Source organism: Cariama cristata, unplaced genomic scaffold, assembly GCF_000690535.1.
Source record: "Cariama cristata isolate BGI_N322 unplaced genomic scaffold, ASM69053v1 scaffold43393, whole genome shotgun sequence".
NCBI lineage: Eukaryota > Metazoa > Chordata > Aves > Cariamiformes > Cariamidae > Cariama > Cariama cristata.
The window spans coordinates 42809-59749 of record NW_009607474.1 but is presented as its reverse complement, the minus strand read 5'-3'; the positions used below and the strand labels follow the sequence as shown (position 1 = coordinate 59749).

Below are 16941 nucleotides of genomic sequence, written 5' to 3'. Positions count from 1 at the left end.
CACAAGGACATTATGGCGGTTTTGTTGTAATGGAAGCTTTGGAAATGCACAAGTTTTTGACAAGACCATTTTTAAAAAAATGCTAGTATTTAAATGTCCAGGAAAAGGCTGTTAATCTTTAAAAGACACACAGTGCTAAGTACCAAACATAGCCCCCAGACTCTTTGTGTTACTGTTTCCAGGTATTTCTGGAACACAGTGGAAACATTAGTAGTTGGCATTGGTATTTGTCTGTTTACTAGTAAGCAAAGACGATTCCAACTGTTTTGATATCAAAATTGTACTTTAATTTACTTGATGTTAAAGAGGAGAATGTAAAACAATTGTGTTCAGAAATTTTTCTGACAAACCTTTGCTTAACTCAGTAGTCATATATTTGGGGATTGTGCAGCTGGTTTATGGTTCTAGCTATCTTTGTAATATTTCTTTTTCAGGCTGAAGCCATTCAACAGACTGCAAGTAATATTACAGCATTTGGTAAGAACAGCATCTTGTTTGACCGAGTTGGAAACTTTTAGTACTCAACTCCCCCGAGAGAGACAGCACATGCAACTTCCAAAGTGTCTGCTCACAGTGGTTCTGTATGCCATCATTTATTGCTCAGGCATAATATTACCCACATCTTCGAGCATTTTGTTACAAGTTTCTGTTATACTGTAAATTAAAGCTTAGTTACTTCGGCCTTACCTACTTTTCTAGTTAGTTTCTACGCTAGCTTCTGTATATTCCTTAAATATCATTCAACCATGAATTTGAAATCAATTGCAAAAATACTTTAATGATTTGTTCTCTACTGTTAAAAGGTACGTACAGACAAAGCAACATGTACATTTGGGTTTGCAGTATCAAACTGCCAGTAGGGACACATGGAACTGTCCTTGTTATAATTGTTGCAGCTATTTTCAGAATGTAAGTCTTAAGGAACCATGGTTTTGTGTTTTATTGTTTTGTGGGTGTTTTTTTTTTTTTAATGAACTCAAATGTCATTGTCAAAGACTGTGTGGCTCTAACTTGTCTGAGGTTTATTACTCTGAAGGACTCAAACATAAAGTGTTTTCAAAATAACTGTTTAGGAAATACAAATAGAACTTGAATTACAGTGGGAAAGCCTTAGCATACAATTCCAAAATGCATGTTTTATGATCTTAAATGGCACGTTTTGAGAATATATTTCCATAAACACTCTTATAAGTGTGTTACTCAAGGTATCTAACTGATGACATTTGCTTTATTTATTTGTTTTTACATGTACAGAAAATGTCTAAGCAAACAGATTCGACAGCTGAAGTGTTGTTGGAAAAGAGAGGAGGTGCAGGAGTAATAACTTTGAATAGACCCAAGGCTCTCAATGCACTGAATTTTTCTATGATCCAACAAATTTATCCACAAATAAAGGTTAGTAGCTCCGCTTCTACCCGTCCACTATACATACATTATCTGAAACCAGTTTTAAAATTCAGTCTGACGCTTCTTAGTGTACTGATTTAAGGAATGAAAGTCTGTGTGAGTGCATTGGCCAATGAGCTCAGGTTTATAGGATGAGAAAGAACAGACAGTTTCAAGCAAGTTAGAAAGCAGAGAAGACACATCAAAGAAACAAGCTGTCAGACAAAGTTAAATTTAGTATCTGGATAGGTAAAGAGATACCCATATTAAAACCAGAACTGAATTAAAAGCAAGCATATATGTTCCTTGTGGCAACACCCAGCTGGTCAGTCGGCATGCATGAATTCTAAGCTATACAGTGGTGTTGCCTCTTGATTGGGTGTATGTTTTGTGGGGAGGCTGCGTGGCTGCAGCAAAAGATTGAAGCCATTAGTAAGCAAGGTGCTGTCAGTGTTGTTCCTTAAAGAAGGACTTTATGGATTTACAGGCACTGTTTCTACAAGCTAGTGAAGTGATGTGAAATTTTAAGTGTGCAAATAGTCCTTTTTAATTTAATGATATTATTTATCACATGCACAAAATCAAACTTGTTAGATACCAGTATCTGTTGGATAGTTGCCTGCCTTTTGGTAGACGGTTGCGTTGCAAATTTATGCATTCTTTGAGGAACATTTAAAGAAAGAAACGCTTCATCTGTAGTGCTCAGTACTGGGCTTTATTTGAAGTACAACCTTAAAAGGTGGCATAATTTTAAGTACAGTTGCCGGTATACAGAAATGTCTTGTCTCTCTCCCCATACCCAGATGGGTATGCTTACTTGAATAAACATAGTTTAAGGGGGGGTGGGAAAGCCTGTAAAAGGCATCTCTTTCTCAGTACGGTTGCACCACTGCTGAAGTCTTGTACCAGTGTATTTAATTCAGAAAAAAACCCCAAAGCCATAGTCTTTGTACCTAGCAAATCTTCTATGCACAAATTGATTTGATTCAGTCCTTGATTAGCATTGACTGCAGTCATTTTGACAAAATCCATCAACAATTTAAATGCTGTTTTCCTTACCGTGCATCTTAGATTATACATGATTTGTATTATTTCATGGTTTGGCCTGAAACATTGTTATTATATCTTCCATATTCCCAGCTTTCTGCCCCAGGGTTGTGTTCCCATTGAGATTTATGCTGGGCCCTGTTTTAGGGAGTGCTACCTTTCTTCAGAGATTGGGAGCTCTGCACCACAGGCATTTTCCTGAAATATGTAAGGCAGCTCTGCTGATCTCTGATGGCAAGGCTCAATAGGACACCGGAGTGGCAGAAAAACATTTAACTCTCAAACTTCAGTTTAAGAGAGACTATTTTAAGTATGGTTTGATTTGCTTTTTGAAAAAGTAAAATAAGAATTATAGACAGCATACAGAGAAAGCATTTTTTTGCACAGACTTTAACTTACATGGAAACATTTACTTCTTTTTAGGCTTGGGAGCAAGATCCTGAAACTTTTCTAATAATTATAAAGGGAACTGGAGGAAAAGCTTTTTGTGCTGGGGGTGACATCAGAGGTAAGGACTATAGTTGCTTAAACATGTGATGTATCCTTGCCAGTTACTACTTTGCTTTGATTTCCTTTATTTATTGTGACTCAGGTAAACAGAGGCTTCCTACACAACAATAAGAGAGATTAGTTGTGCTGACTTCTTGATGTGCAGATGCTATTTAAGTTATTTGTCAGGAGACAGCTGTCGGAACATTGTATAAAAGAGTAAAAATTGGGGTTTTGTGAATAACTGGTAATAGTAGCCAGTCATTCCTGGGAAGAGAGGGTTCTTGTCTCTACCTTTTTCCTTCCAGATTTTCATTACTGACAGGTTCTTTACAAGAAATTTGAAGGGTTCTAATAGCCAACTCTTATGATTCGATAATTTGTGTCTAATGTTTGAGATGGCTACATACAGAGCTGACAATGGTGATCAATGTATCTGTGATTATTTTATAACTATAAACTCTTAAGAAATCTCCAAGCTGTGAAAATTAGCAGTTGTTGTAAATTTTAGGTAAACAAGCAGCACAGGTTATTGTTAAATTATGTCCTGCTCTAATTGGCTTCTCATTTTTAGTATTCAGAGTCTTCAGTATAATCAGTTTTAAGTGACTGTTCTATATATTGATATGAAATAGCACAAACAAGGCTACCAGACATTAGGAGGGGTTCCATAGTGTAGAAAATGAACTGCAGTCTCATAAGTATGTGACAAATTCTCCAGCATAATAGAATTGACTCAAATTTGAAAGTTTGCATTCATATTTAAGTTTGAACAAATTTCCTCAAATAAAGTAAAGCACGATTAAGTTGCTGTTTGAGTGCTGTAGGAAAAAAAAAAACAACTGTTGTCATGTGATATTATTTTTTTTCACTTGTATTGTCATTAAACTTACAGTTATGTTTAGAATTTCTATTTCTCTTAAGCCATCACAGATGCAGGAAAAGTTGGAGATAGACTGACACAAGATTTCTTCAGGGAAGAGTATCGCCTGAACAATGCCATTGGTATGTTTAATAGCAAATTCTGAAGCAGTACAGTTTTCATAATAGCGGCTTTGAATGTAAATTCACTTTCTCTTTGCTGATCTATAAGAGACTGATAACATAATAGTAGTAGTTGTTTTTTTTTTCACCAGGCTCAATATCTGTAGTGTAATACATCTCATTTTTATACCTTGCATGCAAAATTTCTTTCTTTTGTTTAAACTATTATGATAGCTACCTTATCTCATCCCATTGTTCTGGGTAGTTATATTTCTGGTATGGATGAATTAAGTCTTAGATGCAGACAGTGCAGTTCTGCACTAAGTATCATTGATCTACTTTAAAGAAGATCTGAGATAAAAATAGAGGCATGGGAAATCATTAATATTTAGTCAGAAAGCAGAAGATCAAATTATGTTAAAGCTTTCCATTTAAATAAAATGCATAAATGAATACTCAAGCTAGGAATTAACTGCCTTAGTTTATTGCAAAGAACCTAGGAGTATGTGGTCTTAAAATAACTAACAGCAAAGGCACTGGGTAAAGTTTACTGAGGTAAAGGATATTAAGAAAGGATATTAATTCTTTAGGGTAAAAGTCAAGATTTGAATGTTTTGGTGAGAAGAAACTTCTCCAAACATACTTTAATTGAATACAGTTTGAATTTTTAAACATTGTATCCAGTGTTAGTCACTACAGGAGGAGGAATGAAGGTGTTGGTATCAACTTAGATTGACAGAAGAGCATAGAGTTACTAGAGTAAGAGTAGTTTCTGAAAAGTTATTCTTCCTTCATTTGACAGTTTCCAGTTTTAGCATGGTTGTCATGTACCTTTCTTACCTTCATCAAGAAAAATAGTTTAAGGTTTCATGTACTTGGGAAAAACTAGTATGACCATGGCAGTTGGTCTAGATGATTGTTGTAGGTCCCTTCCAGCTAATTATTCTAGTCTATTGAAATATTGCAAGGATACGTACTTTAAAAGTTGTTTTGGTTTTGGTTTTTTTTTAAATGATTGGGGTGTTCTATGTCTATAATGAGTGTAGTTACAAAACCTAGATTTTTGATAACTTTGGTGTGATTGTATTCCTTTAAGACTGAGATTTCTGCCGAAAAGATTTAATTATGCGTTATGTATTACAACTTAAAAATACACAGGGGAGCTGCTTTCACAGCATTTGCTACTGGAAAGGTATGCTTCTATAGAAATTGAGTAGTTCAAAGACTAGCATCTAGAGCCCATGTATTAACTTCTATGTTCATATAAGAACAAAGTTAAAAATGGAATTCTGTTATATTTTCTAACTACTAATTTGAAGGATTGAACTGCCTTTTAAAATAGTTCTTTTTTTAAACAAGGATCTATAGTTGCTGCAGAAAAGTTAGCAACATGGTTGCAGCGGATATCCATATCAGCAATCTGACTGAGCTTTAAGTCTCACCTGGAAACACTGAGTACGAGGTAGCGGTTTCATTCACAGTGAACTTCTGAATCTTTCCCAGAATGGTAATTGAAAGCATCAGGTCTTTAGTTTTATGCCTCCTAAAGGCCTCAACAGATAAAGTTCATAGATAAAACTGGTGTACAACAGGACATTATCATCTCAACCTGCCAGTGCCACATTCACGGTTGTAAGATGCAACAGCATTGGTGAGACAGAACATATTTGCATTGCAGTAGTTTATGGTCACATTTTAGCTGAAATGTGCCAATGCATCTGGCTTTGCTGTAAAGAACTGGAGTGCTAATACACACTCTATGCTGTTAATCCAGGCTGTGAGATGGGGTGAAAGGGAAACTGTTGTGGCCCAACATCCTATAAAGCTATTTATTATAGCCAGATGTGGCTAAATTGTCAGATATTCCCATAGCAATCAATCTGACATTTGATGGTTGTGTATTGTTCTCTTACAACTCTCAGAATGCAGTACGTCAGTAACTGCTGTTTCTTTTCATTGCTTAAGAATTACATGAAGTACCTTCATTGTAAGTTGGTAGTTTACTGTTTAATTTACCATTTACTTTCTGTTGCTCTTGCAACAGTAAGTTGCAAGTAAGACATGGGGAAATATGTTGTGTATACAGTTAGTCACAGGTCCACTCTTTTGAAAAAAGTATGATTTTTTTTTTAAAATGTATTTCTTACAGGCACTTGCAAAAAGCCGTATGTGGCACTTATTGATGGCATTACAATGGGAGGGGTAAGTTAAGTACCTTGGTGTGATATGTGATATAATTTGTTTTAAAGTAATGTAATATTCTCTACTTGAGTTGAATGAAGTGCACACATGGCATTTCAAACATTTCAATTCAAGAGCAAACATCGTAATCTGAACCTTTGTCTCTTGCTTGTCAGGGCAGATTGCTGCCCTTCTAGTATTTCTGCTGTTCTTTAATAGCTAGTGCAACTGCTTTCTCTGAGGATCTGGCAATTGTGTTGAGAAAGAGAGCAGAATCCTGTTACTGTAGGAAACACCCCTCACAAAGGTTTTCATAATACTGAAGTGTGAGTTCGTAGATCATACAAGAGCTGAGAAGAATTTTCCACTCAAAGTGTATTAAAAAATAGAACTATATAAAAATACAATTAAAGGACAACTCTTTGAAACATTGGAAAAATGTCATTCTAAGCTATACTTTAACAGACATTCATGAGTTGTGTATTTTTCCAACAAATAATCTGGAGGTATATCTACTTTTTCACCTTTGCAGTACTCCTAGAATATGAGTTATAAGATCCTGATTTCCTGCCCTCCCCGCCAAGGCCACACCTTATTACTGAAGCAACATGGAGAAGACTCCATCACATTGCTAGTTATACTCAATGCTAATAATTAGTTCAGCCATTGTTGTCTCTAAACACCATGAGTAGGTAGTTAAAAGGGGAATACCATGCTTTTCTACATGCTAAAATGCTATCCTCTTCAGTTTGGCATCTGTTGGATATATTTGCACTATAGCAGGGAGTAGAATACAGTAATCTTAACAATGAATTTGACAGTGAAGTCTGTTTGCCATAGTGTTACTTAGATTTATATTGTTTTCTTGCACATCAGTATGATATGGATGTACAGTCTATTTAAGTTTGTCAAAGACGGGATGCAAGAAGTGGAACACTACATGATCCATCACCTGTCATGACCCTTCCCTTTCTATCTTTCCTTACTCATTTCGTCTGTTTCAGTTGTGGTCTTTTCAGCTTGTGATCTAAACACGTGATAGCTCTCTTCCCCTTTGCTTCTCTGCTACTAAGCCCCAAAGAGCTCAGCTATATAGCCATTTTTTTACCCCCAATCTAGTATCCATAAATTGTTTCCAGCATAAAAGGAACTAGTGTTATAGCTCTTCTTGCAGAAAAAGTTTTTTATTGAACATAGGAGACCTGAAGATTTGTGGTTTGTGGATAGGAAGCCCATTTATTTTATAGAGTTTTGAATAATAGCATGGATAGCTAGGAAAGGGCAAAACTGCCCAGCGGCTGATGTCTTTTTAGAGGTCCTATAGATTGCTCGTTATGATTGTGGCCTAAACAGGAACAGAATTTTGTCCTTTGAAAGGAAAGTATTTTTGTGGACTGAGAAGAGCATAAAGGATTCAGCTGATGCTGCATTACTAAGATTCTTTATTAGTTCACTTTCTTTTAAAGAACTTTTAAAAAAGACAGCAGTTAGTCTGATACCTTAGTTGGATACCCGAATTTTAGTTTAGGATACCCAAATTTCAGTGGGACCTTGATGGAGTTTAACTGCCATTGGAGTTTGAATGACAGCTTACTTGCTTATCCTCAGTTCAGCGACACTAGTGGCAGTTATCTTCATTTAGGGGTAGTGGACTAGATTTTGATTGAGCAAGTATGCAACCTAACTTAGAGAAACAAGCAGGTAGGTCTCAAGTTCCAGACTACTTTTAAAGTTTTTTTTTAACCTTGAGTGCTATTTAATTTACACTTTTATACAGTTGCAGTTTACTCTGAGATAACATCCTTCCTACAGGAGTGTATGTTTTCATCAGCACACTTCCTGCCTCCCAGCAGTACATGGAAGTATCTACTGAGAATTTAACAGGAGAGGTCAGCAGTAGTATTTCCCAATGCCAGATAATTTTTGTGTATGTGTTTTGTGTTAGTTTTCACTTGTCTTCTATGCTTTTCCTTTCAACCACCTCCCCTGTCTGTAAGATTTGTTTTGATTCCTCTAAATGGACCAATGCTTATATAGGAAAAGCGCATTAGCTCCCATCTGTCCCCCACCCTCTTCTCCCACCATTTTCAGCACTGGGAGGGAGCACCATCACAACTGACCTTAACCAAACTTAAGGCTTGCAGCAGCTGTCTTCTGTTATGCTACAAATAGGTTGTACCTGCAACCTATTGCAGGTTGCAGATCCCTCTGCAGTGGGATTTTATGGATTAAAACCTCTAGAACAGTCTTTGAACTTGCTGTGGTCATACTGTTACCTTGTTCTGCTTGCTGTATGGAAGTACTCGGTCCTACCGTAATTATTCACTAGAACTGCATTCATACGAAGGAGTTATTCTATTCATGATATAATTAGATGCTGTGTTTTAAATCAGTCAGGTGCTAGGTTCTGTGTTTTTATCACAATCAGGTCATATTTCATATGCTCAAGATCTGGCTGTCTTACTCCCTACAAGTCAGTGGGAGCTCAAGACATTTGTCACTTACAAACTAAAGTAAATGCTGTTAAAAAAAAAAATTTACATTCAAGCCCTTGGCTTTAGAAGCAAGTGGTTTTAGCTTGGGCTTAAAAATGAAGGGACGTCTCTTTTTTTACTATAGGCCATTTATCTATGAACGAAAACACAAGTCAATCTCAACCTTGCTCAAAAAAGCAGCACTACGCACATGGATTGCTTTGTTGTTCTAATTTCAAATAAATTAAAAATCACACAAGTGTATTAGAAACTCAGTTATTATGTGCTTAAGTAGTAAAAGTTGCCACTGATGCACAGATTTGTGATGGCAAGACTTGGAATTGTATCCGAAGAGTGAACAGGTTCTGCTTCAGCATTGTTGCGTAGAGGCTGGTAGATGGCTTTCTCAAGAGCTTAATTAGCCAACAGATGGGGCTGTGGAGCTTGTTTTCTGCACCTTGTCTATGCTCCTGTAGTTCACCAAAAATTGATGTTCAATATAAATGTATCTTTTCAGCTTTTTTGTACTTACTGCTCCGAATAAGTACAAGTGACTAGTATGTTTGATGAAGCAAAGATGACTGCATTTTAGTAAAAAATAGCAAAACAAGTCATAGTTATGACATTTACTGCTAAAGGGCCTATACTGTTCAACGGAACACCGTGCATGTCCTCTCATGTTGCCAACAGCTACTATTCAGATTATTTTAGTTGACTTCCATTCGTAGATTTTTATTTACTAGAAATGAAATACCTGAATGGTAGACAAGAAATGTGGAGTATCTAAATATACCTTTTTTTTTTTAAATCTTATCGTCTGTAAATGAGGTTCTAAGTTTGGGCTTCTCAGTTCTAGAAAAGTCCCAATCTTTTCCCGAGTTCTTTGACGATGAATACAAGTGTGCTTTATAAGCTCAGTCTAAATCTATGGTTTTAAACAGGGCTTTGGCACAAAATATATTACTGTGTCAGATACTCGTAACACTTAAAAGGATTAATAAAAATGTATTTTAAACCAGTTTCAGAGCCAAATAAAGTACACTAGACAGATTTGAGTGGTGGCTTTTGGATGATTTGGCTTGGAATTCAAGGTGAATATTTGACAGCAAAAAAAAAATAAATACAGGACATAGACCTTGGAAGTTAATGAATGTGATCCAGGTCACTGGACTAACTTAATGTAAAGCATACTTAAAACTTTAGTAGCATATTGCCAAAGCAGAAGTACATGATTTTCAGGAAAAAAAGCCATTGCTTTTAGTTTAGGGAGGAATCTGTGACAGCACGTACAAAGTACTGTCTTCCTTAGTATCATATTCTAGAGCATGCACGATTTAGAAGCTTCCTAAGCTAGGCTTTATTTCAGAACCACTGTGATAAAAAACCATCAGTAATCACACTCACCTCTCTATTCATCTAGTATTTTTTGACATTAAGTAGGCTTCGTCTTCAGAAAGGTCTGTGGCAATCAGTTTCACAGTTGAATTTTGTGCTTTGTGAAAACCAGTTTGCTGCTGCTTCAGGCCTATTGTCTAATATTATTGAATGATGATGTGTTTAATTATTAAGAAGGCCAAACTAGGCCCCAAAATATTTATTTTTTTGCTGATGAGTAAAGACTGTTGCTCAAACATAGGAATTCTTGGCTTTGGACAATTATATACAGGATTTAATCCTTTGGTCTGACCTCTTAACACAGTATATTTACTAAGTTTGTTTTGGCAAGTTACAGATCTATAAAGGTTATACCATTGTGTAACACTTCTTGCTTTAACAATTAACGCTTTGAGTTTTAGGATGAGAAAACATCTTCCTGTGGGGCAAGTAGATTTTAACTTTTATGGTACCATGTAACATTTTCAGTACAGAAATGGAGTTTGGTAGAGTTGCCAGCTCTTAAATCCTTTGCAAAGCCCTGTGGCTTTGAGTTATTCCACAAATCTTACTTTCTAATCCTCATGTTTAGGGACAGTAATAGGCAATTGGAACTTTAATATAGCTCGCAATTTAAAGAGATAAAGGTTACCCAAGGTTATTTCTATCCCTGACTCCCTCAGATTCTAGGGCCCAGTTTGTGAGAGCAAGAGCAGTTCACAGGACTGACTGCTTTATGCTCCCCTCAACAGAGAAGGACCTTAGGTATTGGGTACATGGGCTGCGAGTATGAGAAGACAACCTGTTAATTGGGTCTTTGGGTTCATGAGTGGCTTTCCATTAGTTTTGTCAACACACCTAGTAGTACAGGTTTTTTAGGCAAGGTCTTTTATTTGAACTGAGAGTCTACATCTGAGTTACTTACATAGAATATTTTTAAGGTGACTAGTAGAGAGTAGAATTTTTTAAAGAACTGTTAGAGTCTGTGTTAGTCACTCAAGTAGTAATGTTAAATGTTGAGCTTTAGACTGCACAGAAGTATAGAGCTGAGAGGAGCCTCAGGATTATTCTTTTGCACGTGAAGTAGGGTTAAATATAGCTAGGTGATTGCTTAGCAGATTTTCACCTAATGTGTTCAGAACTCTCCAAAAGCAGGAATTCTGTTTTTTCTAGATATCCCACCTAAGTGCTTAGTTATTCTTTCAAGTTGAGATCCTCTAGTGTCTAATTTAAGTCTTTAGTATGTGTAATCAATATATTACTATCTTGCGCACATCTCCCTAAGAACATTTTGAGATACTTGCATTCCTTGTTCCTTGCCATTTTTCTTTAATAGGGATAAGGATAGTTATTCATCCTTTACTATAGATTAAGTCTCTTGGTCTTCTTGCAATCCTCTGGAATCACTCCAATTTGTATACTTCACAGTTCATTACCAGAGACCAGACAATACTTCAGCTGAAGGATTCACCAGCAACAAGTAGAGCAGAATAATTATCCTCCATATATTACAAAGATACTCTGTCTCAACTAGCCCATGTAAATAGAAGCTTCTCAAAGCATCATGTGCTTGGAGGCCACTACTTCTAGTTATTCTTAAAGCTGTTCCTCCCTACATAACTTAAACTTCCATCACAGTACATTTCTTTGTCACTTACCTTTTATTAATTTTTAAATCCTCTTCCTTGAGCAGAACTTGTTTGTCAGAGAGTCAGTCTTGTGGAACTAACCTTTTCCTCAAAGACTACAAAAGGAAAACAAAAAAAAAGTAGTACTTACTTCCCTCTTCAGGAAACCTGAGTGGTGTATCAGCTGGCATTGCCTTTTATAGCTCCACTGCATCAATCTCATCAGGCTTCCCAGGTGTCTTGAATCTAGGCTGAGTGGGTATGCTTCAGCCCTTTGGTGCCTCCTGGTAGAGACTCTGCTGTAGTATGATACCTTAAGTAGTTCTTTTTGCAGCAGCATTGCATTATTATTATTTGTATTAAGTTCATGGTTGCTATAAACCCCTGAAAAATGTCTAGGCATTTGTTCTGTAGAAAACATACTTTTAATATCTGCATTTGATTTTGCTTTCTTAAACTAACAAAATGAAAAGAACTACACTTGTATCTGATCTCCAAAGTGAGATGGTCTTGAGTTCTGATCTTGCTCTTCAAAGTGTTTGCCTTCCCAAAAAGTAATCTGTAAATTATAGAAATCTTTGTTATTTCATCATCCAAGCAGATAATGAAAATATCAAATGAAACTTCATTAATGATTGGCTTCTTTGTGCCCTCTCAGTTTGATTGCAAACTGCTGGTAACTCTTAATATACTTTCAGATGATTGTGCCCTCCATTTCATAGTGATACCATCTATGCTATGTTTCCCTAGTTTGTTTATGAGAGGAAACTATGCTGTGTAAGGGGAAGCATCGGAAACATCTCAGTTCAAAATGTGAAACTTTTTCAGAATGCTGATTACTGAGCGACGTCATTTTAATGAAGGGGTTATGGAGGGGTTCCAGAGAAACAGATGCAGCCAAGTTCCTGAACCTACTCTGTGGTTTGGAAATATCCCTTCTATTGTGCATCTAACCATGCTTCCTTTCTGGACTACAGATTCAGAATTACTGTGTCTTTGTATGTTGCGGTAGAAGAGTGAACTGAGTACCTAATATTTAGCTTTACTTGTCGTTCATGTTAGTGCCACGTCATTTTCAGCAAAAGATTCCAGGGGCTGATATGGTTAGAGGAATCTGACTTTCTTTGTAAATCAGATCTCAGGACCTGATATTTAGGTGTTTAAGGCAGAAATTTGCTTAGTTGAAGTTTGCGTCTTTTCTCTGTAATTATTCTCTGTTGCATCATGCAAAGTCTGTTTTGTCTTCGTAAGGGTTTAAGGAGAATTTGACTTTTGGGGAAGGATGACATTTTAACCCTCTTCACGAAAAAGGAGAACGCTACTCTGTTTTAAGCTTTTACTCTGCTTTAATCAATAAAGACTTGTCAAAATTTTAATTCATAATTTTCTGGAGGGAGTTTGCAGTGGTTTATTTAAATTTTAGCCTGGCATATTTGTGAAATTTTACCTCACAACATTCTGAAAAGGTTTTATAATTATAAAAGTTTGTTCAGTAATGCTTTGTATATTTCCAGTGTTAACTCTTTATAATAACGTTCTGAGACCTATGGGGAAAGACTTGATAGAGATTTACATCAGATGTGTAATTTTTCCTCAGTAGATGAAAGTAAATGCGTGACATGCAAAATATTAGATTAACTGCAAATCCTAGTGAAATTAATCAGCAGTTTTTAAAAATAGTTTTAAAAAAAATTAGTCCCCTGTGCTCTTGTGTGTGTTTAGTGATGTTTGCTGCCAAAAAAATGCGTGTTGGCATGTCACAATAGGAATTGGCCTACTTCCCATGGTTGCCCTATGTGGAGAAAACCATATTCGATCATTTCTTAGCTGTTTGATGTTCTTGTATGGAATAAATAGCCAAAAGCTGTGGAGGAGTTTGCTCCAAAGGTATCATATGAAGTTGTCGTCTTTTTTCAGGAATTGGTATTTCTAATAGAAATCATTCTCAATCACAGAAATAAGAATTATGTGAGAAGGCGGCCAGTTCCTAAAATAAAGGAATTTCTTACAAGGAGAGGTGAAGTCAGTTTTCAGGAGTATTTTTACACTGTGCACTGCTTGCATGTAATTTAAGTTGTAGCATTTTTTTCTAATGCTTATTTTAATAGAAAAAATCATCTAAAAAGTTTTCCAATTCAATATTCAAAGTATCAGCTGCATCTTGCATTTTTCTAAACTACTTAAATTAAAATGTTATTGAGGGGAAGATGTTCAGTCAGTATTTTACTTAATATATTAGTTATTTCTTAACATGTCTGTACATTACCTTATGTAACATACTTCCTACATATGAGTGCTCTGACAGAACTGGACCACATTCATCAAACAAAATGAGGGCTTTGATATACAGTACAAGTTTAAGAGAGTTTAGTGAGATTAGAAATGTAATTTACAGTGAACACTTTCCAAAACCTAAGTTAATATGATGTTTTCTTCAACAGTGTTGTTAGAGGCTTGCTACAGGTACCAAGGGGATTCTACCAATGTAGTTACAAATGTCTAAACTTACACTTTAGCAGGATTTCGTCAACAGTTCTTATTACGTTATTATTTCTTATCAAATAAATTGGTAGTGATGTCATAAGCAGCTTGTATGTTACACATTTTAGTCAATAGAATTCCAGTACACAAAGGAGCTGGAGTTGAGCAATAGCTGTCCTTATCCTGTCCCGTTTTTATCCAGATTTTGTGGCTGTAACTCTTTAGGAATGTTTCATTCACTACCAACATATATGTAAAATTTCTGGCATATGTCTGAAAATAACATTTTTTTCCTTGTTTCTTCCAAAATATGTTTTAAAAAGTGAACATAAATGTTGAATTTAAATTACGTATTTGTAAAACGGAATTACTTAGTTTTTTGGTTGCCTGATGTTCTGCAGTCAGGACCAAAGCAGCATAAGGAAAACCACACCTTTCTTACTGCTACAGATAAAAACCACAAATAAAATTCTTTATTCCCAGGCTTCACGAGTTAGCCTCTGAATTACAACTGGACTGCTGCAGTAGGTGGGAGGAGGAAAGGGAGGGAACGTCTCAAAGATTCAGTGGTCCACAGCCTGAATCTGCCCACTACCAAAACCAGTTCCCAGTGATGTAAAAGTAGGAGGGAAGGGTCTGCCCTTGTGCTCTGTGCCATTTGTGGGTATGGACATCTACGCAGACAGAGTCTTTCCTTCTGAGCAATTTGCCTGGCATTGCTCTCTATCTGTTCTTGCAGACTAGTGAAACGAATTCATTGTGAAAATCACACCTGATGTTTGCCTGTTGTTTTCCACAGAGTATTTAAATGAAGTTGTGAGCCTGTATCTAAAACCAAAGTTAAAATCTTGTAAACCAGTGAATATTGGCATTTCAGTATGTTTAGCTGAAGTGAATTGAAGACTGGAAGAGAAAGGTGGGAAGTGTAAAGACAACCAACTGCTTTACTTCATTATGGTCTCAATTGAACTTTGAGCTGTTAATAGAGAATGTGCAGAAAAAGAAGCGAGATAAATATGATAGGCTGAAATAATTGCTATATAAATGTTTATGTTAGGTGTTTTCTGATACTCCTCAGGCATATAAAATACAACGGGGGGGGGGAAGCTCCCTGTTTTCCTCTATGTTGGCCTATGTGTTTCCACCTGTTTTTTTTGTTTATTTGCTTTTGGGATATATTTGTATAAGTTATGTGCATATAGCTTTTATACAGAGGTGTAGATAGCAGCATTTGAGAGTAACATAAAAAAACTAGGAAAGATTAGAATTAACCATATCTGTAAAATCTCACATTTTTTGCCCACTTGTGTACAGTTTTTAATTAGAGGAATGTGCATTCATGAAGAGCACAGGTGGATATCAGAGAGCAAAAAGCTATTAATTTGTTGTTTAATGTGTGGTACAAATTTTATTGCAAGCTAGAAATTCTGCTTATTAGTTATTGATATACATATATACATATCATGTGCTTTGGGTGACTAACTGCAGCATAGAAAATTATTTTATGTAGCAGAGCACTTCTGTACTATAATGGACATTATTATCCCTTTAACCCTTTTTTACAGCTAGGAAACCGGAACTTAGAAATATCAGTGCTTCTCGGGAATTCTCCCGATTCTTCTTTTTCTTCCTTTTTATAGATGTGTCATGCCTCTTGTCAGTCATCATGCTCTGAAACTTGAACATCTTTGGTTTTGTTTTAATTTATGCTCTGAAATCTGCGCTGAAGTAAAAGTAATTATCATACTAAACCTAGATAAGCTGCTTTGCAATTCTCTCTCTTTCTCCCTCCCTCCCTCTGGAAACTCATGCATGTGTACCACATAGAAGCTGGTGGCATGTTTTGTTGCAATGCTTCAAAGCTGAAGGCATCTTTTATGGTAAAATAGAATACAGATTTTGCAAGTAGTTACTTGTACATTGAAACAAATCTTTGTGAGATTGACTTGTGTACCACTTAGCTTTTGTAAGACAGGATCTTGAAGACAATGCTGAAGCAATACTAAGAAAGGATTCGCTCTTTGCTGATACTACGGTATATTTACCATCTGGCACATTGGTCTGCCTGCTAAGCTCCTGCGTATGATCCTAGGGACAAATGCTGCACTTCATTTTGTAGCTAATCGGACTATAATAGCAGCAGCTCTTGACATCAACAAAAAGTAACCACTGAATGTTCAATGATTTGCATGTGATGTTACTCCCCAAAGGGCTTATCATAAAGCACTGTCTTGAAAACAAGTATTTTAAATTCTGCGTCAGTACTGGTGCAGTAACTAAAACTCCTGTCCCCTCCCTCTTCCAACTCTACAATGGCTGAGTTGTTTAATGTACACTATGAAAAGAAATGGATGCTGCTATTTTACACCCAGAAAAGAAAGGCAGACTTCCTGACCGTACATTGTACAGATGTTGGTGTTATACAGTCATACTGCACTTAGTGTTTTAGAATTACAGAATAAGCGTTTGCATTCCTGTGCAATGTAATGACATATAGATCACATCATAGAGCAAACGTCACTTGTCTATTCTGAGACCAAAACTGAACTTTTAAGCTGTACTTTCTAGATTTTTTTTTCTGAAACCTGTGTACATTTAAAGGAAGTTTTATTTGTGGCTTCATGGAAAGCTTTCCTACCCTCGCACTGTTGACTGTCATTGCAGAGATTTTTGCAGGCTTCTGCATGGGTTTGTTCTTTCCATTTAACACCAGACTCTCTCTTACTAAAAGTTCCACTATTTTTCTCTAATTCTAGGCCTTCATGTGGATGTCTAGTCTCATATTGAGAGTTATCTCATTATTTCCCTCTCCTTCCCTTTATTATAGATCAAGGAAAAAAGTTCTGAAGAGAATTATCTTTGCCTGCTTTTCCATCCTTTCATATTTCAGCTAATTT

General features: G+C 36.2%; 1 protein-coding gene across 1 annotated transcript in view; it reads left to right on the top strand.

The window, feature by feature from the left end:
• Nucleotides 1–434: 434 nt before the first annotated feature.
• The window catches only part of HIBCH (3-hydroxyisobutyryl-CoA hydrolase), a gene marked incomplete at its 5' end in the record, with an annotated part of 44735 nt that continues 28228 nt past the window's right edge, over nucleotides 435–16941 (top strand). Inside the window, 5 exons of the mRNA XM_009696720.1 lie at nucleotides 435–477; nucleotides 1255–1395; nucleotides 2857–2941; nucleotides 3847–3927; nucleotides 6056–6108. Of these exons, the coding sequence (XP_009695022.1) occupies nucleotides 435–477; nucleotides 1255–1395; nucleotides 2857–2941; nucleotides 3847–3927; nucleotides 6056–6108 (403 nt within the window). The remainder of the gene's footprint in view (nucleotides 478–1254; nucleotides 1396–2856; nucleotides 2942–3846; nucleotides 3928–6055; nucleotides 6109–16941) is intronic.